The sequence below is a fragment of the Panthera leo genome, chromosome B4, assembly GCF_018350215.1.
Source record: "Panthera leo isolate Ple1 chromosome B4, P.leo_Ple1_pat1.1, whole genome shotgun sequence".
Taxonomy (NCBI): domain Eukaryota; kingdom Metazoa; phylum Chordata; class Mammalia; order Carnivora; family Felidae; genus Panthera; species Panthera leo.
In genome coordinates, this window is record NC_056685.1 from 11,162,267 (window position 1) to 11,181,775 (window position 19,509).

The 19,509-nt window shown below is 49.9% G+C and overlaps 1 protein-coding gene across 2 annotated transcripts in view; it reads left to right on the forward strand.

The window, feature by feature from the left end:
• Positions 1-19,509, forward strand: part of CAMK1D (calcium/calmodulin dependent protein kinase ID) — a 501,235-nt gene that overhangs the window by 71,054 nt on the left and 410,672 nt on the right. The window contains exon 1 of one of the 2 annotated variants that reach the window (XM_042944889.1): positions 1,170-1,636. The exons of the other annotated variant lie outside the window; for it this stretch is intronic. Coding sequence (XP_042800823.1) covers positions 1,545-1,636 — 92 coding nt within the window. The 5' untranslated portion in view covers positions 1,170-1,544. Of the gene's footprint in view, positions 1-1,169; positions 1,637-19,509 lie in introns of those variants that run through there. 2 annotated transcript variants of the gene reach the window in all.

The following is a 19,509-nucleotide window of genomic DNA, read 5'->3' on the forward strand; positions in this document are numbered from 1 at the left end:
ACATGGGAGAAGGGCGGGCAGTTAGAAGAGAATCTCAGAGATGGAAGGCCAGAGGGAACACTTGAGTTCGTTTCTCAGCCAGTAGGAAAAGATGTTTCGAGGGACAAGCCCCACCTTAGGGTACCCTACTAAGCCCGCCGCAGGTAGGGCTAGGAGGGGCAGCCCTCCGCTCCAGGAGGGTGTGGGGCAGACGTTCACTTATACACTAAGTCTCTGGGTTTCGGCGGGAGGAGAAAGGGAGAAGCCAGGAGGGGCCAAAGAGGAGCGCAGGCCAGCCAGGCCGGCCCAGACCCGCTGGCAGTTCCAGCCCGGGGGCCGGGGCAGCCCGCGGGGAGCACAGAGCCCGCGCCGGGCGGTCCCCGAATCCACCCGCAGCCCGGGCGCCCGGTAACTCCGGGAGTCTAGCTCTCTAAGGGAACACGAGGCGGCGCCTGGCGCGTCCTGCGCATCCCCGGCCCCGAGGCTCCCAGGCTTTCTCTTCGCCACGAGGCCCCCCTCCCCCGGCCAGAATTTGACGCGAGCGCCGATTTTGGTGCAATGCGAATTAGCTCCAGTCGCCTAGTCGGGAGGGACCGGCAGGCTCCGGGAGCGCCAGAAGCGGGCCGGCGCTGCGGGCCGCGAGTCAACGCCCACCGCCACACGCATCCCCACCGCCGCCTCCCGTCGCCATAACAACCGGCCCCCGCCCGCCAGCCCCGCGCGGCCCGGGGACGCACCCGCCGCGGCCCCCGGCGCGCGGGGAAAGCGCCCCCGCCCTCGGCGCCGGGGATCCAGGCGCCACGCACTCCCGCCCCCACCGCGCCGCTGCGGAGCGCTACGCAGAGGCGCCCCCTCCCGCCGCCAGGGAGGAAAGCCCTCGTGCCCCTGGGACTTGACTGCAGAATTAATAAAGCTCCCCAAGGGGCTGGAGTCCTCTCGCGCGCTCCCCGGCACCCTGCACCTGCCCGGGTCCCCTGCACCTGCCCTCTCCGGGGCTCCAGGGCGCGCGAGGCCGCCAGCCCACGGCGGTGCCCCGCGCCCGGGGCACGGCGCTCCCGGGGAGCAGGACATCCCCGAAGGCGGCAGCGCGCCGGAGGCGGGGAGGCGGGAGGCGGCCGGGGCGCGCGGGGAGGGCGGGGAGCCCGCGGGAGGAGGAGGAGGGGGAGGAGGAGGAGGGAGCAGGGCGGGCGGCGGGGAGGGAGGAGAAGGGAGGCAAGAAAGTAGCAGAAAGTGAGGCTGGCAGCCGGCTGCAAAGGAGCCCGGCGAGCGGCGGCGGCGGCAGGAAGTCTGTGCCCGAGACCAGCAGAAATAAGAGCCAGGGAGGGACCGCGGCGGCGGCGAGAGTGAAAGAGGAAACTGCAGAAGAGGAAGCTCTTGCCGCAGCACAAAGTCTCCGGCTCCCGCGCCGAGCATCCCCACGCGCGCGCCCCAGCCCTCCCGGACAGGCTCGCCGCCGCCCCCTGCGCCCCGGTCGTCGGGCGCCCCCTCCTCAGCGCGCCCACCCCGGCCCCACGCGCCCGGCCGCGCCGCCTCGCCGCCCTCCGCGCACGCCGTCCTCGTCTGCCATGGCCCGGGAGAACGGCGAGAGCAGCTCCTCCTGGAAAAAGCAAGCTGAAGACATCAAGAAAATTTTCGAGTTCAAGGAGACCCTCGGGACGTAAGTGGGGCTCGGGGAGAAAAGGGTGGAGGTGCCAGCGGCCACGGGTGCACAGGCGGCTCCTGCCGCCACCGCCACTGCCACCGCGGCAGGAACAGGCTGGTGGCCGCGTCCTCATTGTCCGGTTCTCGGCTCCGCGGAGCCCCCCGCGTGTCCAACGCGTGGGTCTGCGTCCCCGGGGCGCGGGTGGGCACCGCTCCCGGGCGGGGGCGGGAGGAGCTCCGAGCTTTGGGGAGGACAGTCACCGGCAGGCGACTTTCCACTTCCCCTGACACCGCCGCCCTCTCGACTTCTTTCTCCCCACGCGTGACTGTGGGCTGAGCATGGTGGATATTAACGTTTACCTACCGGTCGTGTGCGTTTACTCACCGTGTGTGTGGGCGCACCGTGGAGAGGAGAGATGTGGTCACGAGAAAATGGGGCTTTGGCCATTCCCATTTCTGTCCTTCCATCATGTGTTCTTACGGAATCGACATCTGCACGTACTAGGTGTAGGCAAGACTTTGGATGCCGCGCGATTATGGAAGGGAAGAATTTCGCAGTGTTCTGGGTCACGTGTGGGCAGAGCCTTACCTGAGCGTAGGTCCATTTCACAGAGACTCAGCTGCACACGCTGGGGTGCGTGGCTCCAGGGAGGGTCTGTGAGTGTCTCCCTACAGGCGATTTCTCTCCAGGGCTGTTCTGTAGTCCAGTGCTGGTGGCTGTGGCTCAAGAAAGCAGAAATACTCCGAAGTCCATGGCGGGAATGCTCCAAGCATGTGCTGCTCAGTTCAGCTGCTGTTCCCTTTCTGCCCAGGAGTTGGTTTTTGTTTGTTTTGTTTTGAAGCGCCTCAGAATAGGTAAGGAAGCTGATAGTGAAAGAGAATCAGGCACTGCTGGGGTGAGTCTGAAGTTCAAGTTATGTTCTCCCCTCATGTGATCAGTATCTGTTGGTGATCAGCATCTGTCAGTATATATATTCTCTCACACACACATGTGCTATATGAACGGAACATTTTGCAGGGGTTCATGGAGGTGTTGATTAGGCTGGGAAGAGAAAGAGGAGGTGTTAGGTGAGATAAACCACTGTGTTCTTCCTTCTTTCCTTCCTCCCGCCCCCCTTTACTTGCTTTTGTGGTTGGTTTGCTTTCCAGAACCACATTTTTCAAACCCAGGTGGTCTCCTGCCCCCTCCTTAGGGTGCCCCACAGTTGCTCAGTCATTTGCCCTCGCCCTCACCTTTGCAGTGGGTCCCCCAGATGGAAGTTGTGAAGGCAGCATTCCCAGCCTTGCTTCTGATTCCCAGGAAAGCACCCTGGCGAGGCCGAGAATAGGGTCTCCCAGCTGCTGTGCTGCACGTTAGGGAGGGCACCTGTGGGTACAGACGGTCTATCTTTGTTGGGATGAAAACAGAAAGGACTTAGACTTTTTCGTAAGGAGGGTCTTGGGACTGCTTCTCTCAGCCCGGCCAGTTAAGGGGTGAGTTTTGGTCAGAACTTTTGAAAATTGCTACTGAGGCTTATTGGGATTTGGGGTTTGGACACGGAGATGCTCAGGTTATGGAGAAACCAGAAGCATGCCCTTGCTTGTCATCCTGAGACCGGTTATGTGGCTGCGGATGAGGGGATGCCAGAGCGCGGAGTCTCATCATGTGGGAATGCCTTCCTTTGCATGGCATATCCCCACCTGAACCCCTTGCTCTGGCCCCCCCTGCCCGCAGCCTCCATGGGGACAGAGGCATTTCCCCCTAACTGACTCCTGCTTTTCAGGAGAGCCCTGCAGCCGCACCTTTGCAGCAGCCTGGTGTTGGGGGGGGAGCGCTGAAGCTCAGTGAGCTGTGGCTTTATTGAGTGGCTCCTGCTGTAGCAGGCGCTGTTTGGGGGGGTGACTGTGGGTGGTTTTTCCTCCGTGAAGGATGGGGGTTTGCCTTCTGGTGCCAGAGAGACCAGTGGAGCTGCTGTGGAACAGTCTCTTGGACTGTGGTCAGGTGCCCGGTGAACTTGGGCATGGGTTTCTATTGGGGTCCCAAAGCTTTGCCTCCTGCCTTGGAAATAATTCTTTGGAAAGAAGCTTCCCAGTGAGGCCTGTGGTGCAGGCGTGGGTTCTAGAAGAGTCTAACACAAATAAGAAAATGGTCAAAATGTTTTTGTTCAATGACATAATAGTAGTCATCGTAGGTGACTTTCTTAAATGAATACCGTGTATCGGGTATTATTCTAAGTGTCTTACATGTATTTTACTCTCATAATAACCTTACAAGGTAGGTATTTGCTATTATCCCCAATTGGCAGATGGGAAAACTGAGGCAACAGAACGATTAAGTGACTTGCCAAGCGTGAGCTAGGTATTAAGTGTGGAACCTAGGCAGAATAACTCATTACAATCCCTATGGCATTGAGCCACTTTGTGGGTTATGTAACAGCAAATGTTTACTAATAATCTGATTTAACTTCAGTATTTGGAAACCTAGCTTTAGTATTAATGCAAGGAAAACATGATTATGGGGTAACCTGTTATCTAAATACAGTAACATTTCAAAGCTCTTGGATAATCAGCATTATTTTGTCTCTTTGGACTTTCTAGCAGTCATGTGAAGTTTAGGATGCCTGTTTCACGCTGGGCCAGCTCCAGTGACCTTGGCCTGAGTCTAAATAGGGAGGTTGCTTCCAGTCCTGTCTGTGTAGATGTTGAGTCTGGACCCCTCTCCTGTTTGTAATGAAACCTACTGTCAGTCAGAGGCATCACTGATCACGATTGGGATTCATTTCCAAGGTATTCTACAGCTCCAGTCATTTTGTTTGTCACACCTTCCCCATATGTCTTCAAGATCCTAAGGCAGGAAAGCCCTGGCAGGAGCCAGACTGTCATCTTAGAGTGTTAAAATGCTTTTAAAATAAAGCGATGTAAAGGCCAGAGGAACACACTTGGCCAGACTTTGTAATCCGATACCTGGCTGCCTGATTCAGGTAACTTTCTGTGCAGAGTAGAACACTTACAGTTGAAGCCAAAGGGTCAAGCCATTTAGTTCACGTGGTCAGAGGGGCCTTGATGGGGACTGGGGGCCAAATGGGAGTGAAGACTGGCTCAGGAGGGTGGGAAAGAGATTAGGGGAGCCAGGGACAGCCTAGGTGAAGGGACCTGCCTTTGGGATTTGGGCCTGGGTTAGCTGATGTGCCTCTGAGTCAGGCCTCAGGAAGAACCTGCAACTCGTGGGCTGCCTGTAGCTTCCTTTGAAAGGAACTCCAGAACCTGAGATGGAAGACCTAAGCACTATTTATGAATCAGAGACGTATTTTCAGGTCCTTGGCACACTGTGGGAGCAAATAAATGTTGTGTAACAGCAAATCAGGGATAGTGAGCATTTCTGTCCGCGCATTTGCTGAGGCCCTCCAGACCATCTCTAGCGGAGATGTCCTTCAATGACTTCTGAAGTGAAAAAAATGATGCTGTGCCATTCGGAGAAGTATATGGATGGCAAGAAATCTTTGGTGTGGTGTCCAGGAAGTACCCCAGACTCATGGAAATCACTTCTCTAATTTTGATGCCATGGAAGCCATCTGGACAGAGAAGGTCTGAGTCCTTGGCATGACACAGAATGATTGTCCCAATTTCCTCCTTTCCTCTGGAGTATAGGAAATGGCCTGTCCTAGAAAATAGATCTTCATCTCTGCAGGGTGTGAATACATGCTTTTCTTATAGACTGAACATTTTACGGTGTTTGCTGTGATTGCTGTCTGTAGGGGGCTGGAACTGGCCATCATGGAGGATTGGAGCCTGGCTTTCAGGTATGGCTCAGCCACTAATAGGTTGTGTGGCCTGTGGGCTGCTTGGTCATTTGTCCACACCACTCTCTCCCTGTCTCAGCTTCCTTGTCTCTAAAGTCACAGGGGCAAGGAAGACAAGATGGTTTTCAAGTGCCCTTCCAACCCTGAGATTTTATGGCTCACCTGAATCAGGAAGGTACTTGCGTGGTTCTTTACGAGCCTTCCTGCATGGCTAGTGCAACTCATTTCTGTTTGGAGCGACATTTTTATGCCCAGGCTCGTAGCAAAGTGAAAACAGCTCAGGACAGGAAGTCTTATCCTACTTCATGTCAATAGCATAGCGTGTTCCCTTTTCCATCAAACGAGTGCCTGCTGGGTGCTGCTTTAGGAAGAGTATAAATAGAAATTTCCGTGGGGCAACCACTGTCTTTTCCCACTAGTATCATACTTCCATTCCTTATTCTGAAATTGCTCAGTAAATACACCTGTTGAGGACACAGGTGATTGACTTATCTGAAAGCCCCAGTGGGAACCACATTCAATGGTTCTTTTTTGGGACGTGTGTGTTGCGGGGGAGGGGTAGAAAGGCAAAGCGGCTTCAGGTGGTTTGTGTATTTGGCTGATTTTGTAGTATTTATTCTGGGATTACTCAGAATTTTAGAGTCTGGGAGAAGCATTTGGAAGAATATTAGCAAGAGGGAAACAGAGGTGGAAGTCCCTAGATTTCTCCCTGAGGGTGTCCCAGCTGCTGTGTTCACTTGTATTTCTCAGCTCCGTTTTGTTGTGAGGAGGATATACATTCAGCCGCTCGTTTGCTTAAAGATCTCTGTTGAGCATCTGATCTAGTCTGGGCTCTGTGTGTGGGGGTGTGGTGGCACATCGCTGCAAACAACAACGAAAAATGCCTGCCCTCTTGGAACTTACCTTCTGGTGAGAGGGCCTGGGAGTGAAAAAGATAAGTAAGTAAAATGTAGAGTGTGATGTGTAGTATACATGTGAGGGAAAAAAGCCAACCAAGGAAGGGTTTTATTTATTTATTTATTTAGAACTGTAAATGCTTATTCATTTTTGATAGAGAGAGCACAAGTGGGGGAGGGGCAGAGAGAGAGGGAGACACAGAATCCGAAGCAGGCTCCAGGATCTTAGCCATCGGCACAGAGCCCGATGCGGGCTGAACTCCCGGACCGTGAGATCATGACCTGAGCCGAAGTCGGACGCTTAACATTTAACGGACTGAGCCACCCAGGTGCCTCAGGTGCTCCAGCAAGGAGCCATAATGATGGCTGAGTAGTCAGGGATGGCCTCACTAAGAAGCTAACGTGGGACGGCTGAAGGCAGAATGTTCCCATCAGAGGGAACAGCGAGGGCTGAGGGCTTGCCGGGGAGCTTGTCCAGTGTTCAGAGAGGTCCGTGTGGCTGGAAGTTTGTGGTTGGGGGAAGGGAGTGGGAGCTGAGGTAAGAGAGGCATGGGGGTGAGGAGATCGGGTTCCTCAAAGGGCCTTTGCAGGCCACAGTAGAAACTGCTTTTGCTCTGAGAGAAATGGGGGACATTGGAGGGTTTTGAGCAGAGGAGCACCTTGAAGTGACTTAGGTGTTTCCATCACAGAGTGATCTGTGTGCCGTGTTGAGGACTGTCTGGTGGTCTCCAGGGCAGAGATGGGGGGACCAGCTTGGAGGCCATTGCAATGATCCAGGTGAGAGACAGAGGTGGTTTAGAAGGGGGAACCTTAGCTACACAGGCTCCACTTCTCATCAGAAGTGGTTGGGTCCTCGATATTTTTGGAAGGGACAAGCAGAAAGGAATTGCTGTGGTTGGATATGAGATTCTCCAAGGATATGGGGTTGGAAAAATGGTGCCATTGGGTGGTTTGGGTCAGTTTATCCAAGGGTTTTCTGAGTGCCTGCTCTGGGAAGCTCCAGGAAACAGTTTAGAAGGTAAGCGCACGTCCTTCGGGCTTCTGGGCCCTCCCTGTGAGGGACTCCTGCATCCCCAGGTGAGTTTCCTTCCCTCTGAGCTTGTGTGGAAAGGGCTTTTGAAGGGCTTCCTCCTCAGTCACAGAGGGAAAATTGTGGCAAGCCGGACATTTTAGCAGCTGGGAGAACTGCTTAACTTTCTGGGAAAATGCTGGGTGTTGCCTGTAGAATTATCAGTAGGAAGAGCTAGCTCACCTGCACAGGTGGGCCTATGCACTATAACTCTCCCACTCGATTTGGCCATTTAAAGCCCAAACATTCCATGAAAAATAATAAACACAAGACTCTTTTCTACTCCTTTTTTTGGCAGGATGTTTTATATTTGGAGGGGAAAAGCCAGACATTTTTCTTGATTGGAAAAAAGGTAACAAATGCTAGTGTCCTTATTGATTAGTGTAGTGGGATTTGGGAAATTGCTCCTTTGGGCAGAGAGCTCATTCCAGAGGGGCTCGTAAGGACTGTGTCTCAAGTAGAACTTTTTGGTTTGAACTTGGCCACTGAATGGACAATAATTAGGCTTGGTAGGTGGACATTTGTGTCCCCTCAGGGGAGGATTTTAGGGGTTAATTTGTTGAGTTTTTCTTTGGCTGGGTCTCCATAAATCCCTTTAATCTTGCCTTTCCCCAAATAAATCTCCTTAATCCCCTTCAATCTCTTTCCTTCTCCTCCTCTCTCCTCTGGGACGGCTTAGGCATTGATCCAGTGGGGGATTGTCACATTTCTGATCAGCTTGCACTCACAGTGGCAGACCTCCACCCTCATGCCTCCCATTTCACAGGAATCGTCAGGGAGCCAGACCCCCCTGAGGACCCATATTTTTAATTGAAGAAGGAACTGCTTCTGGGTGACCAGCAGGAAGACTGGTATCCTGGTCAGTTGCCTTAAGTTTCTTTTCTGGCCCAAGATGGTCAGCCCAATGCATATGTAGCTAAAAGGGGAGGATCTGTGGGCTCTGGGAAAGATGCTGTCCTGATCTTTCTCAGTTCATGTTGCTTGTGTCCCTTTGACTTTCTCTGGTGCAGGAAACCACTTTTTCCCTGGGCTAGCTTTCATTAGATCCTGCTTGATTAAAAAGATGTTTATTATGCAGTATATGTATTATTCGGGCTCCATTCAGGCCAAAGGTAACCTTCAAATGGATGGCACAGGCCAAGTTCGTGTGATGGCACACCAAGTCCCTTCCACATCTCCAGCGATCAGCTATGTGTCTTGTGCTATTTTTCCTAGTTATTTCAGAAGGATTCAGAAACCGAGGGATTCTGTCTTTTGGATAACACCAAATCTTGAGGATCAGCTTTTATTATTTATTTATTTAATTTATTTATTTTTAAATTTTTATTTATTTTTGAGATAGAGAAAGAGCATGAACGGGGGAGGGTCAGAGAGAGGGAGACACAGAATCCGAAGCGGGCTCCAGACTCTGAGCTGTCAGCACAGAGCCCAATGTGGGGCTCGAACTCATGGACTATGAGATCATGACCTGAGCCGAAGTCAGATGCTCAACCGACTGAGCCACCCAGGCACCCTGAGAATCAGCTTTTAAAACAGCATCCTTGGTGAGGCCAGGTAGGGGAGGCAGCGGGAGGCCGTGAGCCATAATAGAAGGGTGACTCCAGCCCAGCCGTTCCTAGCTGTACGCCTCTGGAGAGGTTCCTTAATCTTCCCGAGTTAACATGTAGTTGGACGTTGTTGCCTTGTGGGATACTTGTAAGGATTCAGTGATGTACATGAGGTGCCTGGCACATAATTGGGTTTAAGTAAACGGTAGCTGTCATCAGCTCTGGTCGCCATCAGCAGCTGTGGTTGAGGGGGACTGCCAGTGGCAATTCTGGGTACCTTGGGGAAGAACATGTCCGTATCTGTTGGAAATTGATTTTGGGAAGCTCTTGTTGCAAATATGCACAATGGTGCATACTTGACCTACTCCCCTCCCCCGTCCCAAGTTGATTTAAGAAACTACCAACAAGTCTTCCATCAGTCAGGAAGAACAATTGCTGGTTGTTTTGCACAGCACAGTAGTGAGTAGCTAAGTAGGTAGGCTCTGAGGTCACTGGGACACGAGTGCAGATCTTGGTCCTCTGCTTCCTAGCCATCTGGTTTTGGGCAAATTGTTTGGCCATTCTCAGACTCCTGTCCTCTCCCGTAAAATGGGATAAGACCAGCACATAGTCCCAGGGCTGTCGTGAGGATTACATGAAGGTGCATGAAAACCACTTAGTGCAGGGCATGGCCTATGGATCTGTCTTGGTAAGTGCTCATTCCCTCTCATTAGCCCCTGGGGTGCCGGAACAGTGCTCCTCAGAGGCCGTGTGCACAAAGTTGGAGGGTCCATGGAGCCATTCAACATTTGCTTCCCAAAGGAGGGTGATGAGTTCATAGAGTGCTGGCATTAACCAAGAGACCCAGCCAGGAACGTCCTCCGGGCCAGCTCGGGTACTGGAGTGACCTAGTTTGCTGGATATCACAGGCTCTTTCCTTCCTCTGGTTATCTTATCAGCCTGGTCTCTGCACCTCTCCCTGCACCCTCAGCTGGGTCTCGTCTTGTGTTGTGTTTTAGCCTGTCCCTATCTGCATCAGCTTGTGCAACAGCTTTCCAGTGGCAGCTTCTGTCTTCTTCCCAAACAACACATAGGCTTCGGTGCGGCTGTGGCCCCGCTTTGGCTTAAACATGTTTTTCCTTTCTGAGAACTGCTTCAGTGTGTGGGCTTTGTTTCTTACTGAAAACACGTTTTGATTTGAGGACTTAAGTAATTTATTTGCAGTATGACAACACATCATGGAGTTGAGTAGTTTAAAATCGATATGTAATAGGGCGCCTGGGTGGCTCAGTCGGTTAAGCATCTGACTCTTGGTTTGGGCTCAGGTCATGATATCACAGTTCGTGAGTTCAAGCCCCGCGTTGGGCTCTGTGCTGGCAGTGTGGAGCCTGCTTGGGGTTCTCTCTCTTTCCCTCTCTCTGTGCCCCTCCTGCTCTCTCTCTCTCTCTCAAAACATTAAACTTAATAAAATCAATATGCACTGAGTTAATTTTGGTGGCAGAATATTTAAGAAATGGCAGCATGTATGTGTATATACCACATGGACATGTGTAACAGCTTATTTAAAAATCTCTTTGGGGGGATTGTTGGATGGGGTGTGGGAGAAGATCTCAAATGTTTAATTTCCCAGGTCTTAGGATGTCAGTGACAGTTGGGAAGCAGATGTCCAGATTGGGCAATATCCTCTGTCTTGACCTCTCCATTTGAGCCTTTTTGATGGCCAAAGTCTGGGGTGACAGCATACTGGGACCTCTGTAATGGGGTGAGCAGGGGGGTAAATGCATCTCCACTTTTTGGGAGGACCTCTCTGTCTTTCATGACCACAGCACACATCACTGTAATTGCCTTCACACTGAATTGGATTTGGTGCTGTAACTGGAACCTTAAAGGTTTTTCCTCCCTTGCTTTTTAAGGCAGAATAATATTCCATTGTGTGTCTGTACCCCATTGTGTGTATTCATTCATCTGGCGGTAGACAGTTGGAGTTATTTCCACCTTTTGGCTCTCATCAGTAGTGCTGTATGCACGTGGGGGTACACATATCTCTTCAAGTCCCTGCTTTCAATTCTTTTGGGTGTGTACCCAGAAGTAACATTGCTGGATCGTATGGTAACTCTATGTTGAAGTTTTGGAAGTACCACCATATTGTTTTTCACAGCTGTGTGGTGTTTTACAGTTGGCGAAATGTTTTTACCTGCGTGGTCCGTGGGCAGCAGTTACTGCCTTCATTTTACAGATAAGAAAATGGAGGTGCAGAGAGGTTTAATGACTCATGGGAAAAGGCTGCTGAATGGCAGGTAGTTATTTAAGTGTCTTCTGACTCCCAAGTTCAGTGCCCTTTCTCCTGTGTCACATGATTTACAAGTTGGTGGGGTTGATGGGAATAGAGAATATTAACAAACTAATAAGAAATACCTCCCTTTCTGTGGATGCATTATAGAATGGCAAGGAGATAGGCTCTGATTTGTGACAATTGCTGATTTCCATGGTGTAAATACTCCCACATGGAACAGTTTCAAGCTCCCCATGGCTTAACAACCTACTGCAGAATTCTCCAGTCAGGCTCTTACGAGTGGGTATGAGGTGACTCCAGCAAGCCAGTGAAGGAACTAGGGTCAGGAGATCGGAGTGAGTCCTAGCTCTGTCACTAGAGAACTGCGGAATCATGATATTATCCCCTCTACGTCTTGATTACCTTGTTTGTTAAATGGATAATTAAACCTGAATTACACCTGCTTACATTACAGATCTGTTGTTAAGTCCCAAATGAGATAAGGCATGTGTGGTAAGGCCTTATACAAATAGAATGTATTATTATGTTATGAGGATTATAGCTTTAAAAATAGTCCTTTCTCATAAATGTTAGTATCACATACATTCTTTGAAACCTAGGTATCATCTTTTGGGCAGTGTTCCCGTAGAAGTTGTCAACGTTGACTCAGGAAACGTCAACAAAAACTGAAGTTTCATACTATAGTTTAACTGGCTCTACTCAGGTGCATGTTGTTTTTATTCTTAATGTTTGATTGGTACCTTAAAAACCTCAAAAAAAAGTATAAAAGCAACATGTCTTCCTAGTAGAGAATTTGAAGGGTCTGGAAGAGTGTCGTAAGGAAGGCCGTAAGAATTGTCTGGATGGGTCTTGGGTAGTCGGTCTCTGGAGGGGGTGAGGAAATCTCAAGAGACGCCCCGGAGGTCAGCTGCTGGGGCTAGGGTCCGGCTGTGGTTATTTACTGATTGGTTGAAGATATTTCATTATTTTACCAGCTGGGCTGGTGGACCCACTGTGCACAGGTTGGGTATCTGCTCTGGATAAAGGGGGTGGTGGTCTTTGTTGAGTGCTATGGGTGTCTGATTATTTGCATTAGGTTGTTGTTGGTGCGGGGCGGGGTGGGGCGGGTGAAGGGTGTTCTTGGGGTTATGGTCCTGATCTCATCTCTGCCCTCATCCGCACCTCTGAACCTGTACACTGGCTGCAGGGGGTCAGGTGCTGGTGCTCACAGAAGACCCTGTTCAACAGACATCTGGTGGGCTGCTTATACACGTGGGAAGAAAGAGCTAAAACTATATCCAAGTGTGGCTGATGCTCCCTGGTTGGGGTAGGTCACAAGAACCTTGGCTTCTCAGGTACTTCACGATATAAAATAAAAACTGTTTGCTATAGACCGGATGTTTTTGTCTCCTCCCCACCCAGTTTTATGTTGAAACCTAACCTTCCATGTGGTGGTACTAGGAGGTGGGGCCTTTGGGAAGGGATTAGGTCATGGGAGGAAGGCCCTCGTAGGGGATTAGGTCTCTTGTAAAAGAGACCTACCCTGGGGGGCTCTGTGGCCCTTCCGACTCTCGAGGGCACAGCAGGAAGGCGGCCATCTATGAAGCAGGAAGTGGGCTCTCACCAGACCCCGAGAGTCTGCCCACGACCTTGTCATGGACTTCCAGTCTCCAGGACTGCGAGAAGTAAGTTTCTATTGTTTATAAGCCACCCAGTCTATGGCATTCTGTTACGATAGCTGAAAGGGACTAAGACCTTACACACACAGTCCTGCCTTCTGCCAAATGGCTCACACCAAAACCAAGCCAAGCCTCTCTTTAGAACATGTTCACAGTGTGTTCACAATGAACTCATTTTTTTTTTTTAATAGAGAACAGGGGAGGGACAGGCGGAGGGCAGGAGGGAGGGAGAGAGAGAGAGAGAGAGAATGAGAGAATGAGAATCTTAAGCAGGCTCCACGCTCAGTGCAGAGCCTGACGCTGGGCTTGATTCCATGATCCTGGGATCGAATCGAATGACATGAATCGAAATCAAGAGTCAGCCAACTGAGCCAGCCAGGCACCCCCACAGTCCACTCATTCTTGCAGTCAGAAGGTGAGGTCTTTCTAACTTGAAGGGATACCGGCCAGGCCGCTCTCATTGGTGGGCTGCCTGAGGTCCCACAGTTGGTCTGGACCACATCTAGAGTGTGGATGTCATGTTATCCCTGCTGATGGTGACAGTGAACATGAGAGGCACCGTACCATCCCCATCAACATGACGAGAGTAACCAGAGAAGAAACCGTCCGCGTTAGAGGTTTCTCACTTCAGCCGTTGTTTATGTTCCTGGAGCCTCAGTGATGCACTTTGTAGGTGTGCAAGGTGAGCTCCGGAGAGAATTCGGAGCTGGGAACACCGCCGCTGCCTCTGCAGGTTTTCCTCTGGCCATGCTGTGGCTCCCTGGCCGTGGGGGTCCCCAGGTGGGGGAGAGGGAGCCGCATTCAGAGACCTGAGAGCAGAGTGGGGGCTCCTGTGTCCCTACAGGGGCTCGCTGGCAAAGCCCCACATCAGGAGCCTGTGTGGAGGCCACTGGCTCAGATGAGATGCCCCACATTTCATCAGTGTTTGTTGAGTAAATGAATGGATACGTGGAGTAAATGGAGCCCTGGCATTGATTAGATTAAGGAAGTGCAAATCCTAACTGCCATTTACGAGTTATGAGACTTCAGCAAGTTGTATAATCTTTCTGAGCTTCTGTTTTCTGATATTTAAGTGGAGATAACAGTACCTACCTTTCCAGCTTGCTGTGGGGTCGTGTTGTAAAAAAACAGGAGATACAAGACATGTTGCATATTACAGGTGATAAGAAAAGGGGCACTTACTTGGTTTTTAAGTAAATACATGTTAAATTCCATCATGTGATTTTTTTTCTTTTTTTTTAAATTTAAATTTAAATTAAATTTAAATTTATTTTAATGTTTATTTTTGGGACTGAGCACGCATGGGGGAGGGCCAGAGAGAGAGGGAGACACAGAATCTGAAGCAGGCTCCAGGCTCTGAGCTGTCAGCATGGAGCCCGACGTGGGGCTCAAACTCACGGACTGTGAGATCATGACCTGAGCCGAAGTCGGATGCTTAACTGACCGAGCCACTCAGGCACCACTGTCATGTACTGATTGAATAGACGGCTGTTAAGCTCTTACATGTGGCTGCTGCTGTACCAGCCGGGGCTTCGGCGGCAGATGTGAGATGCTGTCCCCCGTGTCCTAAATGTATGCAGCTGTATTCTAGTCTCTGTGCCCTGCTCCTGTGGTGTCTCCTGCTTCCATCACCTTCCCGTTGGTTCCGCAGGGTTCTCCTTCAGTCCAATCTCTTCCGTCGAGAGGCCCTGGACATAAGAAGCCTACTGGGGGGCTTCTCTGTCCCTGTTCTTCAGTCTTGGGCTTAGACTGCGAAGGGTCTGTTGTTCCAAGGTTTTTCTTTCGCGAGAGTTTTCTCTGCTGGAACTGCCAGCTCTTTGAGAGCAGGGGACATCTCCCACATGTGACGTCCCTGAATCGCCCACAGTAACCTTGCACACTGAGCAACAGATGGAGGGTGTGTTTGGTTCAGTTTTAAAAATCCCGAGTCGTGAAGTTGTCTCAGTCCTTGCTCAGGAAGCTGGCTTTCCTAAATGTTTTCATTACTGGTAAGCTCTTCGGGATGTTCTGTCCCAATTTTGTCCCCCCTCTGGATTTCGTCTCTCTGGATGGTCACCACTTTTCTGCATGTGGATTAGTCACTGGTGGATTAGCTGGGGTGAACTTTTAATCTGTGGGGCTTTTCCTGGCTTCCTCCCTTAGCCTGTTGGCAGGTTCTTTCTGTTGGCCGCCATCGGGACTGCACTCCGGGAAAGGAAGAGTTGTCAGGCTCCGAAACCAGAGTCTTCCTCAGTAGGATGGCCCCACGCTACATATCAGTGAAGTTTGCATCATTATCCGCTCTGTTGGTTGGGCACCACAATTAGCTGTGTCCTGTGCTGTCCTTTTAAATACTATTTTCTGTTCCTTCTTGAGATATCTCACCTCAGACATGGCTTGTTGGTAGTCTTGAGATCACTCATGGAAGCAAGGCGTAGTTGGCTTTTTTCATCTTTCCCTTGCAAATCGGGCCTTTAAGGGCTTTATGACTTTTTTTCCTGCAGGCCAGTGTGTCTAAAATCCAAAGACGAACCCGTGGCTGTAGTAATCAACTGCATCATTTTTCTTCAGAAGCTGTGATGTCTGCAGAACTGAGGATAGGATGAGAACTTTCTGGGCATGCACAGTAGTATTCCCTGATGTTTTCCCCCCTCAGAATCTATCAAACCCTTTGTCTCAATGTCCCAGATTTATTGACTCTTGAGGTAAAAGTTTTCTTTGTTCTCGGTACCTGGGCCAGACCTCCTGAGTGAAAAAAATGTGCGTGTTTTTTCTTTTTCTTTTGCCAACACCTACTTTCTGAAAGTACTAGATTTTCTGAGGAGGTTGCCAAGGCTGGCATTCATGCGAAGGTGTGGAGGTGGTTTGAAAAAGAATAATAATGGCTACCGTATTTCAGTATCTGCTGGGCAAGGGATACTTGGCTGGACACTTGACCGTTTAATTTGTCACTAACCTGTGTGTTACGTACTGTTTGACAGTTGAGAGCTGACTGGCCCCAGGTCACGTGATTCATAAGTCACAAGACAGAGATTGAATTTCTTCTGGCTGAAGAAGCTTCTGGAAGCTTCACAAGTGCTCAGACTGAGTGGAGCAGGCTTCTCCGGGGTGTGTCCTAGGAATCTGCACCACTTGGCATGGTCCCGGGGGCGCTGGCAGGGAGACTTGTGTGCCCTGTGTATCATGACCATTGTCGTTGAGTCTCCAGAACTTCACCTCATTTCAGGGATGTGTTGGAGGCCGTGCCTTCGTGCTGGAGCTGGGAAGTCGTATTGTGTTCAGTGTGTGGGTGAGGAGCTGGGGACTTGGGGATCTGTGACCTGGCTCGTGCTCCTCAGGAACCTCTGTACCGAGAGGATGGGGCCTAATAACTGATTTACAGGTTAAGGATCCGTTTTGTCATTGGGCTGCTATTTCTGTACTGGTTAAATGAAGAAGATAATTTTTTAAATGTTTTATTTATTTTTAATAATTCTTTAAAAAAAATTTTTTTTAACGTTTATTCATTTTTGAGACAGAGAGAGACAGAGCATGAATAGGGGAAGGTCAGAGAGAGAGAGGGAGACAGAATCTGAAACAGGCTCCAGGCTCTGAGGTGTCAGCACAGAGCTCGACGCGGGGCTCGAACTCATGGACTGCGAGGTCATGACCTGAGCCGAAGTCAGGCGCTTAACCGACTGAGCCACCCAGGCGCCCCAATGTTTTATTTATTTTTGAGAGCGAGAGAGAGAGAGGGAGGGGCAGAGAGAGAAGGGGACAGAGGATCTGAAGCGGGCCCCACGCTGACAGCAGTAGGCCCAGGTGGGGCTCGAACTCACAAACTGCGAAGTCATGACCCGAGCCAAAGTCAGAAGCTCAACTGACTGAGCCACCCAGGCACCCCGAAGATAACTTTTAACACACCCAGAAAACCCTGAGATTTCAAATTAGACTGTTTGCAAAAGAAAAAAAATAGAGTGCTCACCCCAGGGCTCTGGCAAACAAAATGTAGTGTTCTCTGGAACTTACAAAATACACATCATGTATAGCTTAGGTATCCATTAGCAAAAGGTCATGCAAAATTCAGGCAGATATCCCAAAATTCAGATCAAATCTGGTTTATTAATTGAAATGGCTAAGATGTGCACAGTATGATCTCTTTCCTTGTCCCTCCTCCATGAGCTGGTGTTGAGCTGGTTACCAAGTGGCTGTCCAGCTAGTAGGGGACAGATATTGTTACATTGTTTACTCCCAACTCGGTGTCCTTTCCTCACTGAAATTTTTTAAAAATTGTTTTTGCTCTGATCCCACTAATGTTAACTATTTCCCCTTTCTTGTTACAAAGTATTCTAAATGCTTTTCAAAAGTTTATTAGATGAGAGTTAACTTTTTCTCAGGGCTTGGTAATTTTAAAGTCATTTCTCACTGTGCACTCAAGGCCTCATCATATATGATGTAACGCAGATGATTTCTTTATATTTTCACTAGTTGGAAAATATCAGGAGGGAGCCAATATTTAATGGAAATATTAAAAGTTTTGAACACCTGCTGTATTAAGGAAGACGTGCCAGTGTGCTATGCGATGTTACTCATTGTTTCTCTTCAGGATATGTTTTGAAATCTGTTTCTCTAATGATTTATATGCAGGATGACCTTTTCCCGCTGTTACAGGCAACATCTCAGCCTAAAGAAGCAGCGAGGCTTTATCTTGTATTGAGTTCACATCCAGAGATAGCAGGAGCCAAGCTGTTTAACATTCCAGTCTGAGGTTCTGAGTTTGCATGCGTTTCCTTCTGGAGAAGGCATCTGACACACGCAGCTGAGCTCACAGGCCATTTCGCAGCCGAAGAGGCCTCATTCCTTTGGACTCCAGAGTGACCTCTGTGCTCCTGCACACTGATGCCTTCTGGGGCCAGCTTCCGGGTGTGCGAGCTTCACAGTCACACAGTTACGTGGGCTTCTCCCTCTCTCTTGAAATTCTCAATATTCTTTGAACAAGGACTCCCCTCCCCCTTCCTCCCCATTTTCATTTTGTACTGGGTTCTGCGAGTTACATAGCTAGTCTGACCCCTTTTAATTATAAAATTTTCCCCTCCACCCTTTCAGCCTGATGTCAAAGGGGTTTTACTGATTGATTCAACTTTTCTTAGGGTTACTGGTTAAAAAAATTTACTGAATACTAGGGGCGCCTGGGTGGCTCAGTCGGTTATGTGGCCGACTTCGGCTCAGGTCATGATCTTGCCGTCCGTGAGTTCGAGCCCCGCGTCAGGCTCTGTGTTGACAGCTCAGAGCCTGGAGCCTGTTTCAGATTCTGTGTCTCCCTCTCTCTGACCCTCCCCCGTTCATGCTCTGTCTCTCTCTGTCTCAAAAATAAATAAATGTTAAAAAAAAAAAAATTAAAAAAAATTTACTGAATACTAAAGGTATCGGATACTTGGGGAAATGCTGTATTGTGATATCCTGAGTGGTAAACACTACTCAGGTATGGGCACATATTTTTGGGTATATAAACAAATCTCAGGGCGCCTGGGTGGCTCAGTCAGGTTAAGCATCTGGCTCTTGATTTTGACTCAGGTCATGATCTCACAGTTGGAAGGATCGAACTCTGTGCAGACAGTGTGAAACCTGCTTGGGGTTCTCTCGCTCCCTCTTCTTTGCCCCTCCCCTGCTCATGTTCTTTCTCTCTCTCTTTCTCTAAATGAATAAACTTAAAAAAAAATCTCTGAGGCACTACTTTGCAAAAATTTGAGGTATTCCTAAAATGCTGTGGCCTGCAGGCTTTCTCAGCATTATAATGGATTTTTTTTTTTTTTAACAGCTTTATTTACAGTTGAAAACTTAAACAGAAAATCTTAGGTTCTGAATCTGTGACACTTCCAAGGTCTCTTGCTCAAATGGGATGGCAGCAGACAGGGAAGCAAACAGGGGGGCCAGTGCAGATTATCTTACTCAAGAGCGTCACCAAGAGCAAGGGAAGGCCTGAGCAGTTTTGTTCTGTACCTCATTTCCCTGCACTGTGAGGTCACCACGGGCAGCTTGGGCTTACTGTTAGGGCCTGTGGGAACATTCTCAATCTTTCGCACCACTAGCCTGCCAATGATGTTTCCAAACACCACCTGCTTCCCATCCAGCCAATCTCAATTAGAGCAGGTGATGAAGACCTGGCAGCCATTTGTACTGGGACCGCTGTCTGCCGTGAAGGCAGGCCTGGAGCTGTGTCTAAGTTGAAAATTTCACCTGCAAATGGCCCCCGGTGAATACAGGGCACTCCAGGGTGCTCCGTCGGTTAAACATTGGACCCTTGATTGTGACTCAGGTCATGATCTCACGGTCGTGAGCCTCTGCGCTGGGTGTGGAGCCTGCTTAAGATCCTCTCCTTACCTCTCCCTCTGCCCCGCCCTCACTTGTGTGCGCGCGTGCACACACGTGTGCTGTCTCCAAACAAACAACTGGTGACTCCAGTGCCATCTCCATTAACAAAATCCCCACCCTGAATCATGAAATCCTTTATGATCCTGGGGAAGGTGCTCCCCTTGGTATCCCATCAGAACCCCATCTTTTCTATAACCCAAAAGAAAGAGATTTGGAACGAGGACAGGTAATCATAGGCCTCTCCAATTTACCGCATACTTGAGCCAAGGGACTCTCCCGAAGTTTCCAGTGCAGAACTGCCTAAAATTCTTGGCTGTCTTAGGCACAACGTCTGCAAA